The sequence below is a fragment of the Gastrolobium bilobum genome, unplaced genomic scaffold (assembly GCF_033153095.1).
Source record: "Gastrolobium bilobum isolate Gb01-03AN ecotype WA unplaced genomic scaffold, APGP_CSIRO_Gbil_v1 utg1842, whole genome shotgun sequence".
Lineage (NCBI taxonomy): Eukaryota > Viridiplantae > Streptophyta > Magnoliopsida > Fabales > Fabaceae > Gastrolobium > Gastrolobium bilobum.
This window is the reverse complement of record NW_026897941.1, coordinates 252,188-271,587: the sequence shown is the minus strand read 5'-3', so window position 1 is coordinate 271,587 and position 19,400 is coordinate 252,188. Positions and strand designations below refer to the sequence as shown.

At 40.3% G+C, this 19,400-nt stretch overlaps 1 protein-coding gene across 1 annotated transcript; it reads right to left on the bottom strand.

The window, feature by feature from the left end:
- Positions 1 to 17,820: 17,820 nt before the first annotated feature.
- Positions 17,821 to 18,354, bottom strand: LOC133311612 (uncharacterized). The gene has a single exon (XM_061512680.1). It carries the CDS (start codon positions 18,352 to 18,354, stop codon positions 17,821 to 17,823), a length of 534 nt encoding a protein of 177 aa, XP_061368664.1.
- Positions 18,355 to 19,400: the final 1,046 nt, after the last annotated feature.

Below are 19,400 nucleotides of genomic sequence, written 5' to 3'. Positions count from 1 at the left end.
TAAAGTGGGTGAAACCCCAAAATAATAGAGTGTGTGAAACACCTTTCATGATCTAACTAAGTTAAAGTTTTAATAAAAGGGTATATAATTGGATGGTAAAAAGATAGGAGCTAAGGACAAAATGGTATTTTCACCCTACGATATTTTTTAAAACACTGAATACACTCTCTCTCCTTTCATTTCTTTTTCCTATCCATCGACAACCTCCTATCTTCTTTATCTAATTTTTTGTTGCCCTTCATTGCCAAGTGAGAAAACTTTGGCTTCACCCGTGCAAATCACTAAGCTCTCCCCTTTGAGTGAAACCCATACATTGTTTTCCACCTAGGACCTCTATTGAGAGAAAATAAACCACCAAATCATACCCATTTTTGTGCATCACTTTTGGGTAGTCAAGGAATGAGGTTTTGGGTCTCTTAGAAGCTTTATAATATCTTCCTTCTCATTGATTGAGGCTTTGAGGTAAGGAATTTTAGTTTCTTTTAGGTTTTCTTGAAGATTCTAAACATATGGTTATGAAATTTGGGGATTTTTGGATTATGTTGTGGTATGTGAAAATTGATACTTGAACTTTTAATTATAATGTGTAGGAGTGTTGTTGATTGTGTTGAAAGTGGATTTAAATAACCATTGGACTAGGGTTGGGTGTGTTAGTATGTAGGTGTCCTAGAGGTAATCTGTTTTACCATATGAACACCTTGTACTATTTGGTATTTCATGATTTATACATCTGAGCATACTTTATCTTTATCATATTTATGTCTCGCCTATATTTTACGGTTAATATGCATTTAAAGATAGAGGCCCTAGGAATAGAATATATGTCTTACTCGGGGATCTATTATAGGAATCATGCTCATGAGGACTCGAGGACACTACATGTCTATTGCCTGAAACTTGTTCCTAGTCTTGAATCACCAAGGTAGAGCATTGGTAATATTAATAAGATTAGTACGACATCATCTACTTGTATGGAGATACAAGGTGAGGACCTTATGGAATGTAGGCATGATGATGCCTTAGCTGATGTTGTGGGTGGATCTGTTAGATAACAGATGGCACTGAACTGACCCGTCGAGAGACTCCACAAGGATTCATTGTAGAAAGTATCATTAGATTTGTAAAGTCGCTCATCGTTTGGTAGTGTGGATCGTTCTAGACTTAAGGATGTCATCAAACATTATGTCCTAGGGTTATACTTTGACTGTACAACTCTATCCCCCTGAAAAATGGGGAGAACAATGTACTCTTGAGTATAACTTGAATACGTATAAATGGACATGCCGAAAGGACTCACAATCCTTTACAAAGGATTAGTCATTCATAATAATCGGTAGGACTTGGACGACTTCTAGTTGACTCAAGAATCTATGCATAGTAAGAGATCATGATCCGTTTTAGAGTCAATAGAAGAAGATTTCTAGTTCTGTGAAAAGTTACATTTACTCAATCAAGAGAGATGATACTCTATCATTGCTCTCGACTAAATGTGAACGACGATGTGAGGGATGATGCCGACACAGTATCCAGATTAGAAAGGTAGATCACTTTATTAACTCAGTTAGTTTTGGGGCTGCAAAGCATTGCTTGTGTCTTATGTGGTCATTAGATAAATTAGGCACGCTAGAGAAGTTTAATGTGTCCAAATTTATTTATGTCAGTGACTAATTGGGCCTAATAGGTCATACACTAAGGTTGTTCTTGATTGCTTATATCTAGCAAGTTTGGGCTAATAATTATTGTTGGGCTTTTTCAAGACTATATGTGTAATTGGGTTGAAGTCAAACTCTAAGCCCAATTGTATCATGTGACCCATTTGGACTTTTAGTGAGAAATTAGTTTCTCTACTAATAGGCCCAAATGTGTTAGTTGGCCCAATAGGATCTTGGGCCATGACTCATATTAAGTCAAATATTTAACTAGACCAAAATAAGTTCTGACGCATTTCGAAATTTGAATTTAAAATTTTGAATTCAAATTCAAATTCAAATTACGAAATAGGATAAAATTGAAATTGAATTTTGAGTTTAAAATTAAATTTGAAATTCAAATTCAAATTTTGAATTCAATAGGTTTGGTTGTTATGGATAATGTTGAATTATCCAAAGCTATATCCAATAGAGATTGGATAAGGCTTCTTCCAAGAACTCTTTTATTTGAATTATGAATTTAAATAAAATTGTTAAAGCAACAACTAAGAGGATATGATGGGTTGGACGATCTACATGGATATGATCCATGAAGCTTGAATTTCGAATTCTAGCTCTTACTTGGAGGGCGAGTCATGAAGTGTCTTGCAATGACCATTTGAATTTTGAATTCAAATGATGAGAATCATTCTCTAACTTCATGATCAAGTAATATCCTAAGAAGATTAACCATATCTTCATGGATATGGGTTGAAGTAGCGTTGTTCAATTAGGATTACAAAATCCTAATTAAATAGCATGAAACTTGCGCCCACTCTTGACCAAGAAACCCTAGTCTTAGCCGCCCCTACCTCCATCATTTTTCCCTTTGTTGCTCTTTCACCTAACCTCAAGACACCATCTTTGTCTTGATAAATAAAACCAAACACTTGAAGCCTCCACCTTGCCATTGCCTAGGAAGCATCCAAGGAGAAAGAGAACTCAAGAAAAGGGAGTTCTTGCAAGCAATTAAGGGACAACCATGTGGTTACAATTTAGGTGTTGTTACAATTATGCAGTGGATAGAGATGGTAACCTACTTGGTATTCTTAGCATGTAATGGTGGATCCTATACCTAATGTTTTCAAGGTCATCATTCGACGCGTGATCAAGCGACATGCACTTCTTTTATACACTTTTTTCAAATTATATATATGGTTTTTATTTTTTTAATATGTAATGAGTTAGTTTAATTTACCATTATGTGGAAGTAATATCAATCTCACCTAACTCTAAATTGGTTAAAGCCCTTGAAACATAAGTGGAGGAACTTTTTGTTATTAGTGGGATGCTGCTGCTGACATAAAAAGAAAAAGTGTTAGACGACAAGTATTTTGTTTTAAACCAAGAGGGATAGAGAAACCTATTTTCATTGAACAAAAATCTTTGGAAATAAACAATCTGCCACCTGAGTTAAGGCCTTTGTATCCTTTGTGACTGAGGGAGTATCCAAAGAAAATGCATTCACTTGCCCTAAAGTAAAGCTTGTGTCTGTTATATGGTTGAAGAAAGGGGGGAAGCATGCACACCCAAATACCTTAAGGAACTTATAATCAAGAATAATTTTTTGCATTCTGGTATAAGGAATATCAAATTTCAAAGGTGTTGTAGGAAGGCAATTGATAAGATAAACAACTGACATAAAAGCATGATCCCAAAATTTTCGAGGCAAAGAAGCATGATACTGAATTGTAAGGCCAGATTCAACTACGTGCCTATGCTTTCATTCAACCACGTAATTTTGGTGATGGATGTGAGGACAAGCAAATCTTTAAGTGATTCCCAATTGTTTTAATAGTTGAGTGAAAGGATGAAATTCACCTCCCCAATCTTTTGGATGGCTTTAATTGAGGTGGTTTGTGACAAAGGCAAGAAATTGACGAAAAACTGAGAAGACTTCAAACTTTTTTTTTAAGAGATAGATCCAGGTAAATCTACTATGAGCATCAACAAATGAAATATAATATGAATAATCCATAGTTGATTTGATTGGGGCTGGCCCCCATAGGTCACTATATATGAGATCAAAGGGCTTATCATATTTAGTAGTAGATGGTAATGAAGGTAACCTATGAGTTTTACTAAGGCAAGCAGAATAGAAGAATCTATCACTTTTATTAGGAATTGGAATTTTATAAGAGTTGAGAATAGCCTTAAGGGCCTAATTTTGAGGGTGGCCTAATCGGTAGTGCCATAAAGTATACACAATTTGATTTTGCAATTTTACTACTTACATTTGTAGACCTGTCTACACAAAAGGAATCTACATCTATAGCAACAATATTAAAACAAGGGGACAACGATGTGTTACAGACAAAACTGCAAAGTGGTAAGCTGGGAAAGCTTCTCTGACTTAGTTTGTGAGAAAGTTGAATGCCACTAAACTTGTATAGATCATTAGTTCCCAAGACTAATTATAATAGCACCTTATGGGATTCCTGTGATTTAACACAATAAGAAAATAGGTGAAACTCGAAATAGATTTTATTATCTTTAGCAAACTGACTAAGACTAACCAATTTTTTTGTGATTGATGGAACGAGAAGTAGATTATGAAGATAAATATTGGTGTGTGGTTTGAAAGGTGTGGGAAAGTAAGAGGAACCAGTAGCTGTAATTTTCAGACCTTGACCATTGCCTATGAAGATTTGATCTGAACCTGAAAGTTTTGTCCTCTACCGCAGATTATTAGGTTCAACTGTGGCTTGGTGTAAGGAACCTGAACTCGGGTACCAATCAAGAGCTGGCACTAAGTATGAGTAAGCAGAAGTCCTTGTTAAGTTGTTACATTTGGTTTGCAAGGGTCACGCTAGTGGTGGAAGATCAGAGATGAAATGCTAACAACTTTGAACCTAATGGCCAAACTTATAGTATAGTTGGCTTTGAAGATTTTGCGACCTCCACGACCTTTACTGCTGTTATTCCTTCCAAATGATCTTCCTCTACCCCTGCTTGTAGTGTCTAGACCATTATTTCGTCCATAATTATTTTGATTCACGTTACCTTATTCTTGATTTCCTGAAACAGGAGCCAATGGTCTGGTGCTTCCTTGGTTTGTAGAGTTTATATCTTTCTAAGTTGTATTTACAGACATCGAATCTGACAACAAAGTTTCATTATGCTTTGCTAACATCATTTAATGTGCGATTAGCTTTATTCGCATATCATAAAGAGCATGCGAATTTTCCCTTGCACGAATTGATGTCACAAAGGCATTGAACTCAGTTAGAAGTCCATCAAGAATTAACTCAGTTTGCTCATCATCAGGAATAGGGTTCTTGATCGCTTTCAGCTCATCACACAATGACTTAACGCACCTGAGATACTATGCTACTTATCTTCTACCTTTCTTGAGCAAATCTGAGTTGACGGGCTTTTGATTTCATCAAGCCATGAAAAAACTCGTGTACTTGCTCCCATGCTTCGTATGCATGTTGAACGCCAAGTATTTCATTCACTACTTATTCGAAAATCGTTGAAAGCAGCCAACAAAGTAACATTTGATCTTAATGCAGCCATTGCGTGTATTCAGGATTGACAACTTCATTGACGCGATCTTGCTCAAAAGCAAATTGAAGAAGGATTTTAGGGTTAACAAGAAATTGATGAAGCTAGTCTAAGGTTATTACAGGTTTTACGATATGGTTCTAAAGCAGGCGATTGTTTTGGGTGAGCTTCACTGTGATTTGATGATTAGACAAAAATGGAGTTTTGTTTCCCGTTGCTGTATTTTGGTTTGTTTCAGATGTTGCAGAACACATAGTTGAGAAAATTTATATCAAGCCCTCAAAGAGAGGTCTGATACCATCAAGAAAATAGAAGAAAATAAGAGAAAATGATGAATAAAAGGAAGGATGAGAGAAAGAGATATAAAAGTTTTGAGCAAAAATCTGAATGTTATTAATGCTTCCAATACAAAAGTAAGACTCTCTATATATAATAAGGGGAAAGATATACTTACCACCAAAAAAGTTTACAATTTTACAACCAATCTAATCATCGTTGGTTTTCGTCAATCTAACGGTTATAATTTATTGAAAATTATTGGGTCGTATTTATTAATTAATTATTATTCCCAATAAATTATAATCGTTAGATTGACGGAAATCAACGGTAATTAGGTTGGTTGTAAAGGTTGTAAACTTTTTTGGTGGTAAGTATATCCTGCCATATATAATAAAAGTAAGAATCTATATAAGAGTGAGAGACTAGTGATTCAGCTAATAGTTAGTCCGTTATAACTACTCACAAAAGAGTACCCACTTAGTAACCATCTAACATAACGGGTAACTAATACACAATAGCAGTGACAACACAGTAACGCATTTATAGTAAAAGTAAAACTATTATATTTATATTAATTTTGAATGACATATAAAGAAGACAAATTCTTTAATAGATCTATAAACCATTACGCTCATTGGCACGCTTGTAACACCCTGTATATATCCGGTAGTGTTATCATTACATCGTATTAAGCTATGCTTAATTAAAAATGCGGAATATTATTTCTCTTTTCAATTATGACGTCATTATCAATTACCAACTTGATTACTTAATCAATTTCATAAAATATCACCTGAATGTAAATTGCAATAAGACATATACTGAAATACCTCAATATATAAGTAAAGTGAGTATCTAAATCACAGATCTACATCACGTAGTCCGGACAATATCCTGATACATTATTACAACTCCAAATCAAACTAAGACATAACTAGTCTATGTGTCATGGACAATCCTCATGCTCACCAAATCAACAGCGTCTCAACAAGATAATCATAAACATAAAATGAAGCTCAAAGCATAAAAGCAGCATGCATATCCAGCATCCAACAAGTCAGCATATAATATCATCAATATCTATCTCAGCTCCGGCCTCCTGCCGCCTGAGGTCTCAACATTACCCGAACCTGAAATAAGCATTCCCCAAACGTGGGGTGAGATCTCTAAACTAGAAATCTCAGTAAGGCAAGGGGTCCTCAAGGATCTTCCACCCCAAGCTCACTTACATGTGCAATATAAGTTCTAAAAGCATTTATATCAATATCAGTTCCAAAACTATGCAGTGCAACAGATATTCATGCCATGTGTGTTTAACACTATTCTACTGGCCAGAGAAATGCAGGAATACGTCTATACCTACATGTAGTACAAGGAACACCGCTTGCACCTCACCCACAGCCTCACCGTCTTGTATGTACCACATACTCAGGCTTACCGTATAGGTGGAACACCACATGCATATCATAAAGGCACTAGCATATAACAGCTCAATAGCATTTCCAAAACATCAAGAGCATGTAACATAGCATGCATATAACCATACCCCTATGTGACACGGTGGAACCACAACATGGCTAAACCGAGGACACGAAAGCTTACCTTGCAAACTCACTATCCAAAACCAAGAGTCCTCACAGCTCAAGTCCAACACACAGCAGATCACAATCTGATTTAAGACCAGCAAGTATATCAACATACAAAGCTCAAAAGCATTAGCATAAAGACTACGTTCTCCTTTTACGATTTACGTCTTAAGGTTTCCAACAAAGCCACAAGCCCTTAATCACATGATTCTGACTTAGTTCATTAATTACAGAAGTTCAACTTCATCAATCTAGGGTCCACAATCCCCCAATAGCCTACTGTACACACAACACAGCTACTGTTCTACGAAATCCCAGAATATCCGGATATCTTACTGTCAATATCCGGATATACAATAACCGAATATCCAGATCCCTATATCCGGATATCAATATCCGGATATTTTACGGGCAAATATCCGGATATTTCGCGACAGAATGCAGTTTCTGCATTTTCGCGAAGATATCCTTCTAAGGTTCCATTTGTAATCCAATGTAACGTCCAAGCATGCATCTTTAATCAATTTTAGGTTCAACTATCAGTTGGTTACATGTCTAACTTATTTTCATGCAAAGACACCTCTTTTAATCATCAAAACACAAGACCAAAGGTTAGGAAACTCACCCCAAGGCTTAAAACAGAGGATGAAGTGCTCTTGGAGCTCACCAATGGCTCCTCACAATTCTGACTAAAAAGGTGTACGAAAATTGCACAACAAGATGGTTCATTTCTTCACAATGGTGGCACTTTAAGCTCACAATGACAAGACCAAGGCTTCCACTACTCAACCTCCAAGCTCAGCCCTCAAGACTGACTCAAACAGTGGCTAAGACTCAGAAAATGCACCCTCCCACCCTCACAAGGATAACTATCAAGTGTATGCAAGCTCAAGGATGAAGAACCCAAGCAAAGATGACAACTTGAGCTCCAAAAATGGTGAAAAGAGGCAATGGAACAGTAGCCAACCCTCAACCACCAAGTGAGTCACGTAGAAAATCTGATTCTAGGGTTTTGTGCCCATAATAAGGGTATTTATAGTCACTTACTCAATAAACACACAGTATCAACTTTAATTGCTACGCTTAGCATTTTAATCCCAAACTTTGGATTCTTAACCTACTCAATTTTACAAGAATTATCATATTTTTATAATATTTTTCGGAGCACCTCTCCGGTATGCATTTTTCATAGCCAGTATCAGTTTCTGGCACCAGTTCTCATTATTTGGACTTGAAACTCGTTTTACAAGTCCTATATATTATTCTAGTAATTATCATGCACTTACATTAATTTTCCGGGATACTTTTTTTAGTACGCATTTATACCGACTAGCAGAACCGGTATCTGTATTTTTCTTCCGAAAAACGACTTTTAGCATTCTTAATCACTTATCGTAATTATTAAAGCCTCTTAATAATACTTAGGGTCAATTATGGAATCATTTCCTAATTAACATAATTAATTACTTAATTTCTTTAATTAACGGTGCGGGTTCTTATATCGCTCAACAAGTTTCAAAGTCAAGACATGGTCTTCATATATATCAGTACCCTCCTCAACCGCTTCAGCAGCTTCTTCTTTTTTTATAACAGTGGCATAGGCCATTATGGTACTTTACATGTGTAACTTTTGATTTTTTGGGCTTTAGGCCCCCTTTATGTACCAAAAAGAGAGAGTTTAAGACTTGTTTTGATAAAATAATGGATGAATACTAAATCTTCAAAATTGAATTGTTATATGGTAGAAAAGTTACGAGATCAAGTAAATATATGGTGTCAAAATTCCCTATCTTTAACGATAGCAATTATATTTACCACTTCTGTTGTATTACAATCTCTTATAAGTATTTTTATTATCGTTGGATTAAAATCAAATTAAATCACTTAATGCTATTTTATCCTCATTGATTTAATTTTGAGTTAAAGATAAACAAATGGAGATAAGAAGTTATAAATAAAAGAGATTATAAGTGTTAGGTCCTGGATAAACCGTATTGCTATACCAGATGGTATGCGCTCAGAGATACCGCAGAAGTAGGTATGTATCTGGCCTATGGCCAATATCCCAATCACTGCGCACAAGCAATAGGCTTATAGCCAAGACGTGGGTGTGTGCACAGTGTTGGCAGTTATAGTAAATAGATTAAAAAGTGTGTACCTGGGGTCTTTAGGCTCTTATTTATAAGGATTACCTTCCTAGGCTTGGGCCTTTTTAGATCTCCCATATTGCGTTAGGATTCAGCACCCTTTCTGTTGGGATGAGGTCCTTATCATGAGTGTTTGATTGCTCAATATGGTTGAGATAATTATGTATTTATCCTTTAGTGGATTCTTAGGTGAGTAGTTAGGATATGACGTATATATCCATAACAGTTGCCCCCCAGCCCGGTGTTACGAAGCTCGGAATGCCGGGGTGTTGAAATATCGTGTCGGCTTCGACATCGTTGAATTCACGTATTTGGTGTTTGAGGTCGACTGGGTCGGAGATTAGATCGTGCATTTGACATTTGATATGTCATCACAACGTGAACTTTCTTTTGGTCGTGCTGTTGATTTCGTCGTCCTTGGTCGTGATCTGCATTTCGGCTGCGACGTCACGGTTAAGCTCGGGTTTGAACTGCGACGTCTTGGTCGAGCTCGGGTTTGATCTTATCGTATTGATCTGATCTTTTGTTTGTTACCTGCAATGACGGTTACGAACTCCCACGTGTTGTTGCCTCATTGGTGGTTCGTGCATCGTGGAACGAGCGTCGTTCTATGCTTTTGCAGGTCATGAACGTGTTTATTAAATGCGTGCAGAAGTGATTTTACCATTTAGCCCTTGATTACTAAACCGTTTGCGGCCTCTTCATCTTCGCGCCTGGGGATTTTCTTCCTTTAAATACCAGTTTTCAAAACGTTATAGGATTTTCGTTCTTCTCTGGGTCTTCCTTCTGGCATTATATCCGCCAAGTGTTTTCTCTTGTCATTGCTGTTTGTGAAGGTTCTTGTTGAGTTCGCGTCTTCTCTAGTCATTTCACAGTTGCTCTGCTCATCCTTTACTCAGGTACTCCCTTCTTCCCTCTTTGTTTTTGCTCAAACTATGGTTCGGTCATCGCTCGCATTTCCTTTCAATTTGAGTTTGGAATTAATGTTTATTCCTAATTAAAGTGAGGGAAAGGCTTGTGTTTCCTTTGAGTCTTCATTCGAGAGTTTTGAGGGAGGTTCTCTGTCTGTTGTGATTTTGGGCCTGGACATGGATATTCCTGGTTCATCTTAGGGCTTGGCTGCTGGCCGAGGTGATGAGATGGATGAGGAAGTAGTAAAGCAGCTGCCTCAGGCCATCCAATATTGGTTTTATGGCAAGGAATACACTGAGGAGGAGAAGCTTCAACAGCTTCTCCACGGTCCTCGAGGAGGTCGCCGCAGTTCCCGAGGTGGACGTGGTTGGAGAAGGAGAGGTCGGAGATGAGAGGGTCGTCAAACTCAACTTAATTTTGGTAGGGGTGGTCCCCCTTTGGTCTCGAACCCTTCAACCCCTGGGTTGAACTCCTCTCCTGATCCGGTTCCTTTATCATATATTTTGTCGTCATCTCAGGTGGTCCCGGGTCCGAGGTCCGTTTTAGATCGGATCCCTCCCCTTGGGTTGAATGATAGTTCTTCCAGCCTTTCTTCATCCGAGCTGGGTTTTCCAGAGTCGAATACCCCTTATTCTTACTTCGATGATTCGGCTTCAAGTCAGATGTCGTTTGTTGATCTTGTCTGTAATTCTGACAGCTCCATCCCTTTTTCTTGGAGTCCATGCTCGTTGTCATCAGATCTCGAAAGTCCAAGGTTCGATTTGGCTGATTTTTGTACTGATCCTCATCCTTCGTGTTCCAGGGCCGTAACTATGGAAGAGTCTAACGTCCAAAATTGGGTTCTTCTCAAGATTCTCCACATGCGATCTACGATGTCTCTTGGCGATGTAGCCCAACTTCCAGTTGGAGACCCCAATGGGGTTGATATTCTTCCAGCAGGTGATCATCCAGTGTGCGTAGGTCCTAACTTGGATGAGCCGCATTTCTTTTATTTTTATCCTGATTACCAAGTTGGGGATTCGGTTCCCTCTTACCGAGTTTCAAATGACCGTGATCCGTCGACTTCATATTGCCCATTCACAACTTCATCCCAACCCATGGGCTTTCATCCGAGGTTTCGAGCAAGTGTGTGCATATCTTTGTCTTCCTTGTACAGTTTTACTATTTTTCTTTTTATTTGATGTATATACAGCCCAGACTGGAGCCGAGGCTAAGGAAAGGAAGGGTTGGGTTACCCTTCGAGGTGCTCCGAACTGAGGTATCTTTATCCTCTACTCCCAATCTTTCAAAGGCTTCAAGGACACCTATTTCAAAGTGGCAGCTCATTCTGATTCCTTCCCTTGGTTTGCCTCGTCTTGGATAGACGGAGGGGATTTGGCGTGTCGGTTCGAGCTTTATTGAACGCAGAATCATTATCAAAGGCGTCTTAGGGATTATGCTACCCCAAAAGTAGCTCTTTCTGATTCGGAAAGGTTGGCGGCGTCCGTTCTGATCATTTATGCCGATGAATATGGCATTATTGATTTAAGTCGGATTGTAGATAAATTTGGAGAAGATCTCCTTTGCGAGCTCGTCGGTATGTGATTTTTCTTCACGGTTTATTTTCGGCATATCTTATAACTTGAATTCTGATCTTTGACCTTCTTTTGCAGTTAGTATGACGAGCTCTGATTATAAGAAATTCTTGTCCAAGAAAACTTCGAAGGGAAAGGCCAAGGAAGTTTTCTCTTCCGAGGTCGAGGTCTCGAAAAAGCGGCGGCTTGATGCCATGTTTGGCAGCAGTTCAGTGGGTAGTGAGGTGATCTTAGCCGATATTCCTGCTCCTCCTTCATCATCTCCGCTTCCACCTCCTCTCAGTGTTCCTCAAGGGGACGTTTGTCCTGGAACCAGGGGAGTTGTGGAAGGTCAGGATTTCGGACCGACTTAGAGCTGTTTTGAAGCCTCCTCAGCAATTCATGGGCTCTTCGACCCTGACCTCCGAACTGAGGAGCATAGTAGCTCGGTTAGAGGAGGATTCTCTGAAAGCAGCTTCTTTGCTCCAATCCTTCCAAGATCTCCATCAGAGCCCGATCTATCCGCTGCTTCCAACTCGTCTCTTACTATTAAGGTGGAAGAGCTTTTGGGGAAGCACGACGAGCTCAACAAGGCTAAGTCCGAGCTTGAGGTGAAGGTTGAAGGACTATTTTTGGATATTTCCGAGGTGAAGAAGACTTTGGAATCGGCTAATGCCAGACCCGAATGTTTGAGGATAGAGAAGGAGGCCCTCTCTAAGTCTTTGACCGACAAGGATGCTCAGATCCAGAAGTTGCAGGCCGACTTTGAAGAGGCTAAAGCCATGATCGTGAAAGCTGCCACTGAAGCTTTTGCCAATTCTATTGCTCAAGCCCAGGTTCTGAACCCTGGCCTCATTACTGATGGGATGGACGTTTCGTATGACGTGAAGGATGGCGCTATTGTTCTGGAACTCCGGGCTCTGACTCTGCTGGTGAGGAGGAGACCGAAGTCGAGGTTCATGAGGTTGTTTATCCACGTGCTGAAGAATGAAGGGGTCGGAATGCCGACCTTTGTAATGTGTCATTTTATTATGGGGTTTTTGATCCCCTTTTTGATTTCGTATTAACATATTTGCCGCTTTAGGTCGATTTTAAAACTTGCAACTGGATTTGCCTTTTGATTTTCTGAGACCGTTGCTTTGATTTACTTCTCTTTTAATTTGCATATTTGAGGTTCAATTTCGATCTCGTTCTGTTATAGTCCGGCTCATGGTTTGCCGAGGTTGTTTTGATTGATCTTGGGCAAATTTTGTTCGTCAACAAAACTTTATTCCTTATTAGATCGTTAAGCTCGAGGGCTTTTATTGCTTGAATAGAAATCGATATGCACTAACAAGATTGAGGTCAATACTCATTTTATTTGCATTTCAAATGAAATCTATTTACAAGGCCGAGCTTAAAAGCTCGTTTTATTTTCTTCGAAATAAATCTACCTATTGACTGAGCTTAAGAGCTTGTCTTACTTGCGTAGAAATAAATCTATCTACTGATTGAGCTTAAGTGCTCGTCTTATTTGCAAGAATTTAAAATTTATTCACAAATTCTCGAAAGTCAGACTTTAGGTCTAGCTGTAGTAGGCCTTTAGCTTGTCCGTGTTCCAAGTTCTTTTCACCGGCTTCTTGGAGATGGTTTCCAAAGGGTAGGCTCTTCTTCCCAAGTTTTCCTTAACTCTGTAAGGGCTTTCCCAGTTTGCGGCGAGCTTCCCATCTCTGGCATTCTTGTTGCCAATGTCTGCTCTCCTTAGTATCAAGTCGTCGTTCTGGAATGACCGAGGTCTGACCTTCTTATTGAACCTTGCCGTCACCAGACGTTTTGCCAACATATTCTTATATCTGGCGTTCTCCCTGCTTTCGTCTAGTAGGTCGAGTTCTACAGCGAGTGCTTTGCTATTTTGTTCCTCAGTTCCCTATAGTCTTTGCACCCTCCTCCAGGACGGTTCTCCGATCTCTACTGGAATCATATCCTCACACCCATATGTCAGGTTGAAAGGAGTTTCCTCTGTGGCAGATTGGGCACTTGTTCTGTAGCCCCATAAGACGAGGTATAGTTGTTGTACCCAATTTCCCTTAGCATCGAACAACCTTTTCTTGAGGCCGTTGTTGATCACCTTGTTAGTTGACTCGGCTTGTCCATTTGTCTGAGGATGCTCTACTGATGTGAATCGGTGTGTGATCTTGAAGTCGGCCATTAACTCTTGGAACTTCTTATCAGCGAATTGTGTTCCATTGTCCGTTATAATCTCGACAGAAATTCCAAATCGGCTGATGAGGTTTCTTTCAAAGAATCTTTGAATCCTGGCCGAGGTTATGGTGGTGAGGGGTTCGACCTCAATCCATTTGGTGAAGTAGTCAACCGCTACTATCAACCATTTGAGCTGTCCTTCGGCCGCGGTGAAAGGTCCCAACAGGTGCATCCTCATTTGTAGAATGGCCAGGGTGCCGTGATGGTTTGCAGCTCTTGGGGAGGTGCACGAAGGATGAGTGTGTGCTTCTGACATTGTTCGCATCTTTTGACATGCTCTTTCGCATCCGCCTCCATAGTAGGCCAGTAATATCCTGCCCTAAGTGTCTTCCTGGCTAAAGCTTTTCCTCCCATGTGATTCCCATTTATGCCTTCATGGATCTCGGCCAGGGCATATTGACACGAACTGTCGAACTCGCGCAAATTAAAAATTAATTCTTTAGGGTTCAGAAAATTTGTAGTAGAGTGGAAACCCTAAGTCGTCTCTCTCAAGGAAATTGCTTGGGTAAAAATTGTTTATGATGACAGAAAATAAAAGGGGGGTTTGTTTTGATTTCGGTTGAATAATTTAAAAAGGCAGAAGATAAAATTGGATGTAAAATTCGTAATTAAAAACAATCAACCTAAGGTTTGGGTTCCATGGACGACTTTCCTCGGATAAGAAGATATCAGAATCGTGATTGATTTGTCAATCGAATCAGAATCCTTATTTCCAATTGACAACCCTCTCTAAGCGATCGCTTAGCATTTGATCAAAGACGATGCTTCTACTCATACAATCGCAGAGTATCAGCCCACTTGATTTAAGGTCATAGGGTCAATCAACCTAATCATCAAATCTGATGATTAATCTCTTTCCATAATCGCAATCGCGAACCTCAGATTAAATATCCACGATCGCACGATATCAATCTGAGTTTGGAAGGGAAACGAAACTGATTTGAAATAAGCACAGACCCTCGAGACTAATCCATGGAATCCATTACCCTTAGGTTGATTAAAAAGTTCTTAGCCTCGCATGGCTAAGGTAAACATGATTAAAATAAAAAGAAGAAGAAGAAAAAGATGAAGAACGCAATTGAATAAAAACTCAGAGAGAACTTTTCTGTTGTAAAAACTGACTGCTTAAGGGTTTCCTAGAGTCTCCCTTAAATAGCCGTCACGCAAGACGGCTAGGGTTTCACCGCTTCAGCCCAAACATAAAATAAAAGCTGAATAAAATAAAATAAAACAATAAAACATGGCCTTGGGCCTTAGACACATTGGGTCCTAATGTGAATTACAAGTTCAAACGTTAAAATAAAATTCCAGCAAAACACGTCATCTTGAGATCAAGTTTCGACCATCTTCCCGTCCGAACTGGGCTTCAGTAGCTGAAATAAAGATTGTAGCCCTATCTATTAGCTGAAAAAAGCAACAAGAATGGAGTCAATCGAACATCTGTAGAGTGAGATATGGTCAAAATACGGAAGTAGTGTAAATTTGGAAAATTATGACGAAAATCAATTAAACCCAATTAAAAACTAAAAATGTAAATTAACTCAAAACATCATTATTTTATTCAAATAAATCCTAAAAATACTAATCAAGAGTAAAAAATAAGTGTAATAAAATATGAGTTATCACATATTCAGCCTTATTTTTATTTAGGCATTTGAACATGGGAGTATAGAAACATTTCTTGTAAAGCTGTCCAGAATCGTAAAACAAGCCGAGTTCTTCACGAGTTTTCTGGCTTCTTAGGCCTCGTCGGGCAGACTTCCTTTTTCTAAGTACGAAACTATTGGCCTTCTACAGTCTTCATTCTCGGTTATAACCATGATGTAGGTCGGCTCCGGGATGCTCTGCTCTATGACCGTTCGATGATTTCCCGATCCTTTCGAGCTGGCGAACTTTGACAGGATATCCGCTCTGCTGTTCTCGTTTCGGGGTATGTACTGGACCTCCGCCTTATCAAACTCAGCCAATAGTTCTCTAACTTCTTGGAGGTATTTCATCATTAGTGGTCGCTTGATATTTTCCTTCGACCTACGAAGTTACAAGCTGTGAGTCACTGAGAATTTTTATCCTTCTTGCTCCTTTCTCTTTTGCCTGTACAATTCCTGCGATGAAAGCCTCATATTCAGCTTGGTTATTTGAGGTCGGGAATGCAAGGTGAAGTGAGTGTTCAATGGACACTCCCTCCGGGCTTTCAATTATCACCCTGGCTCCGCTCCCCTTAGAGTTTGAGGATCCGTCGACGTATATTGTCCAGAGGTCTTCGTTTTCTTTACCTTTTCCTTTGGACGGGGTTAACTCCAGGATGAAGTAGGCTAATGCCTGGGACTTGATTGCCTGCCGGGGTTCATACGATATGTCGAACTCCGAGAGCTCGACGGCCCAGTTGATCATCCTCCCAGTTAGATCCGGTTTATGTAACACTTGTCTAATGGGCTGGTTGGTTCTTACGACTACTCGATGCCCTTGAAAGTAAGGCCGGAGCCTTCTTGCCTTGGTGAGTAAGGCAAATACCACCTTTTCAAGCTTCTGATATCGGAGCTCAGGTCCTTGCAATGTTCGCCCTACAAAGTATATCGGTGCTTTCCCTTGTCGATTTCTCTTACCAAGGCTGCACTAATAGCCTCTTCCCCTACAGAAAGATATAGGATCAGCGTTTCGCCGGGCTCTGGCTTCGACAACACGGGTGGGTGGCTAAGCAGCTCTTTATTTCTTCGAATGCCCTTTTGTAGTCTTCTCCCCATCCGAATTCTGCCTCCTTTTTTAAAAGCTTGAAAAAAGGCAAGGCTTTTTCAACCGACTTAGGCAAGAACCTGGTTAAGGCTGCGAGGCGACCTGTAAGCTGTTGGATTTCCTTTTTGTTTTCTGGTTGCTTCATTTCGAGGACAACCTTGCATTTGTCAGGGTTAACCTCGATTCCCTGTTGGTGAGCATGAAGCCCAAATTTTTTCTATCTGGTACCCCGAAAGCGCATTTGGCCAGGTTCAATATGATTTTTCGAGCTCTCAATTGCTCAAAAGTTTCTCTAAGGTCGGCTATATATGTAGTTATATGTACCGATTTGACGATCATGTCGTCAATGTACACCTCCAGGTTCCTTCCAATTTGGTTTTGGAAGACACGGTTCATCATCCTTTGATAGGTCGCTCCGGCATTCTTGAGGCCGAAAGGCAGGACGTTGTAGCAAAAATTTCCCTTCTCCGAGATGAATGCGGTCTTCTCGTGGTCATCTGGGTGTAACGGGATCTGATTATAGCTAGAGTATGCGTCCATGAATGATAGTAGCTGAAATCCTGATGAATTATCAACTAGCTGGTCAATGATTGGAATCGGGTACGAGTCTTTTGGGCAGACTTTATTGAGGTTGGTGTAGTCCGCGCAAATTCTCCACCTCCCACTCGGTTTCTTCACCATTACCACGTTGGACAGCCAAGTGGTGTATTGTATTTCTCTAATGAAGTCGGCTTCTAGCAGCTCGTCCACGTGCTCGTTCAAGGCCTGACGTCGGTACGTCGGTCAGGACCTAATTTCCTCTTCTTTTAGGACACCAGTTTTGACCCCGGGTACATAGAAAGCTTGTGACAACAAAAAGTTGGGTCTATTCCCGGGATCTCCGATGCCCTCCATGCAAACACGTCGGAGTTCTCATTGAGGAATGAGATTAATTCCTTTTTAACCTCGGCTTCTAGGCCCTTTCTCACCTTGGTGCATCCTTTGTCGTTCTCCCCAACACTGACGTCTTCCAGCTCTCCTTAGGGTTCTGGACGAGGTGCTTGAAGCTCCTCCCTCATGTCCAATTCGACCAAGTTTACTTCATTTCCGCATGGGTATACCGATTGGTCTTTGGCGGAGGCTTTGCCTCCACTCGCCTTGATTCTGGGGGGAGATGACGACCCTCAGTGATTGATCCTCAAAGTCTCATAAAATCACTCCCTGGATTTTTTTGATCTCCTCTTACAGTGATGACCTTGTTCCTTGATCCCACTATCTTCAGTGCTTTATGCTTGGTGGAGACTAACATGTCCCACTCATGGATTGTAGGTCGGCCAATGATCACATTGTAGGAGGAAGGTGCATCTACTACCACGAACCAAACCCTTCCAGCTCGGAACGATTTTTTCGTCCCCAAGGTCAGCTTCAAGTCTATATAGCCCTTTGGAGGGGATGGCTCTCCGTTGAAGCCAATCAGCTCGGTGGCGCATGGTTTCAGATCTTTTTCATCCAAGTTCATCCTTTGGAAAATGTTCCAAAAGAGTATGTCTGCCGAGCTTCCATGGTCAACGAAGATTCTCTTGACCCGACAGTTAACTAGCACCCCAGTAACCACCAAATCATCAGTGTGTCCGGGTACGATCATTTCTAGGTCTTCTTGTGTCAAGAACAATCTTGGGGGAACAGGGTTGCTGGCTCTTCCTTTGAAGGTTGGTCTGTCTCTAATGGACATGACCTCATTTAGGTATTTTCTTCTTGCGTTTGCAGTATCACCTCCTCCGTCCAAAGCTCCACTTACCACATTGCACTCAAATTCAGCTTCTTGAAATTCATCATCTTTATCTTCAACCTTTTTGCCCTTTGGAGGGCGTCTTGTTCCCGATCTTTCCTCTCCTCCCTCTTAGGGCTGTGACTTCTGCTCCAGCTTCTTTGCCTTCGCTTGCTATTCTTCTTTCCCTGAGTTCGGATAATGTATTGCTTCAGTTTCACCTCTATGATGTGTTTCTCAATAGCATCTCAGAGATCCCAGCAGTCATTCGTGATATGACTGTTCTGGTCATGGAAAGCACAATATTTGTTTCTGTCCAACCCGCTCTTATTCTTCAGGGGTCGAGGTCTCTCAACATTACGCATCTCGGTCTGAGCCACTTCTTTCCAGATACGAGATCTGGACATGTTTAGTGGTGTGTAAGTGTCATACTTGGTCCTTGGAGATCGGTCATATGATCTCTTGTCATGAGAGTCGTTTCCTTTCTTCGATCCCCGTTGATCTCGGTCTTTGTTCTTCTTGCTTGGGCTCCTGTGATTCAGGCTCCGTCCTCTGGACTTTCCTTAAGCCTTCTGCATGTCTTCAACATCTATATATTTGTCCTACCTTCGTCGGAAATCCTCGATATCGTTGACCGGGTTCTTATAGATATACTTTGCGAGTGGAGAATCGCCATCTAATCCTGAGATGATCAGATGCAGGTGTATTGGTTCAGTTAGATTCCGGACCTTGAGGGCGACATCTTTAAATCGATCAAGGTATTTCCTCAATGATTCATTCTCCTTTTGTCGGATTCTCCCTAAGGCATAGGCCGGCATCAGATGTGCCTTACTCGTTGCAAAATTCATACGGAAAGTTCGAGCCAAGTCCTCGAACGAATCGATCAAGTTCCTGGGGAGCCTTGTTATCCATGCCATTGCCTGACCTATCAATGTCGTCATGAATATTCTGGCCTTAATAGGTCCAGTTATCCCGTTGAACATCATCTCAGTCTTAAAAGCCTCTAAGTG

Excerpts from the sequence above, each read along its gene's own strand:
- LOC133311612 (XM_061512680.1), bottom strand. The coding sequence starts at position 18,354 with ATGTCCATTAGAGACAGACCAACCTTCAAAGGAAGAGCCAGCAACCCT.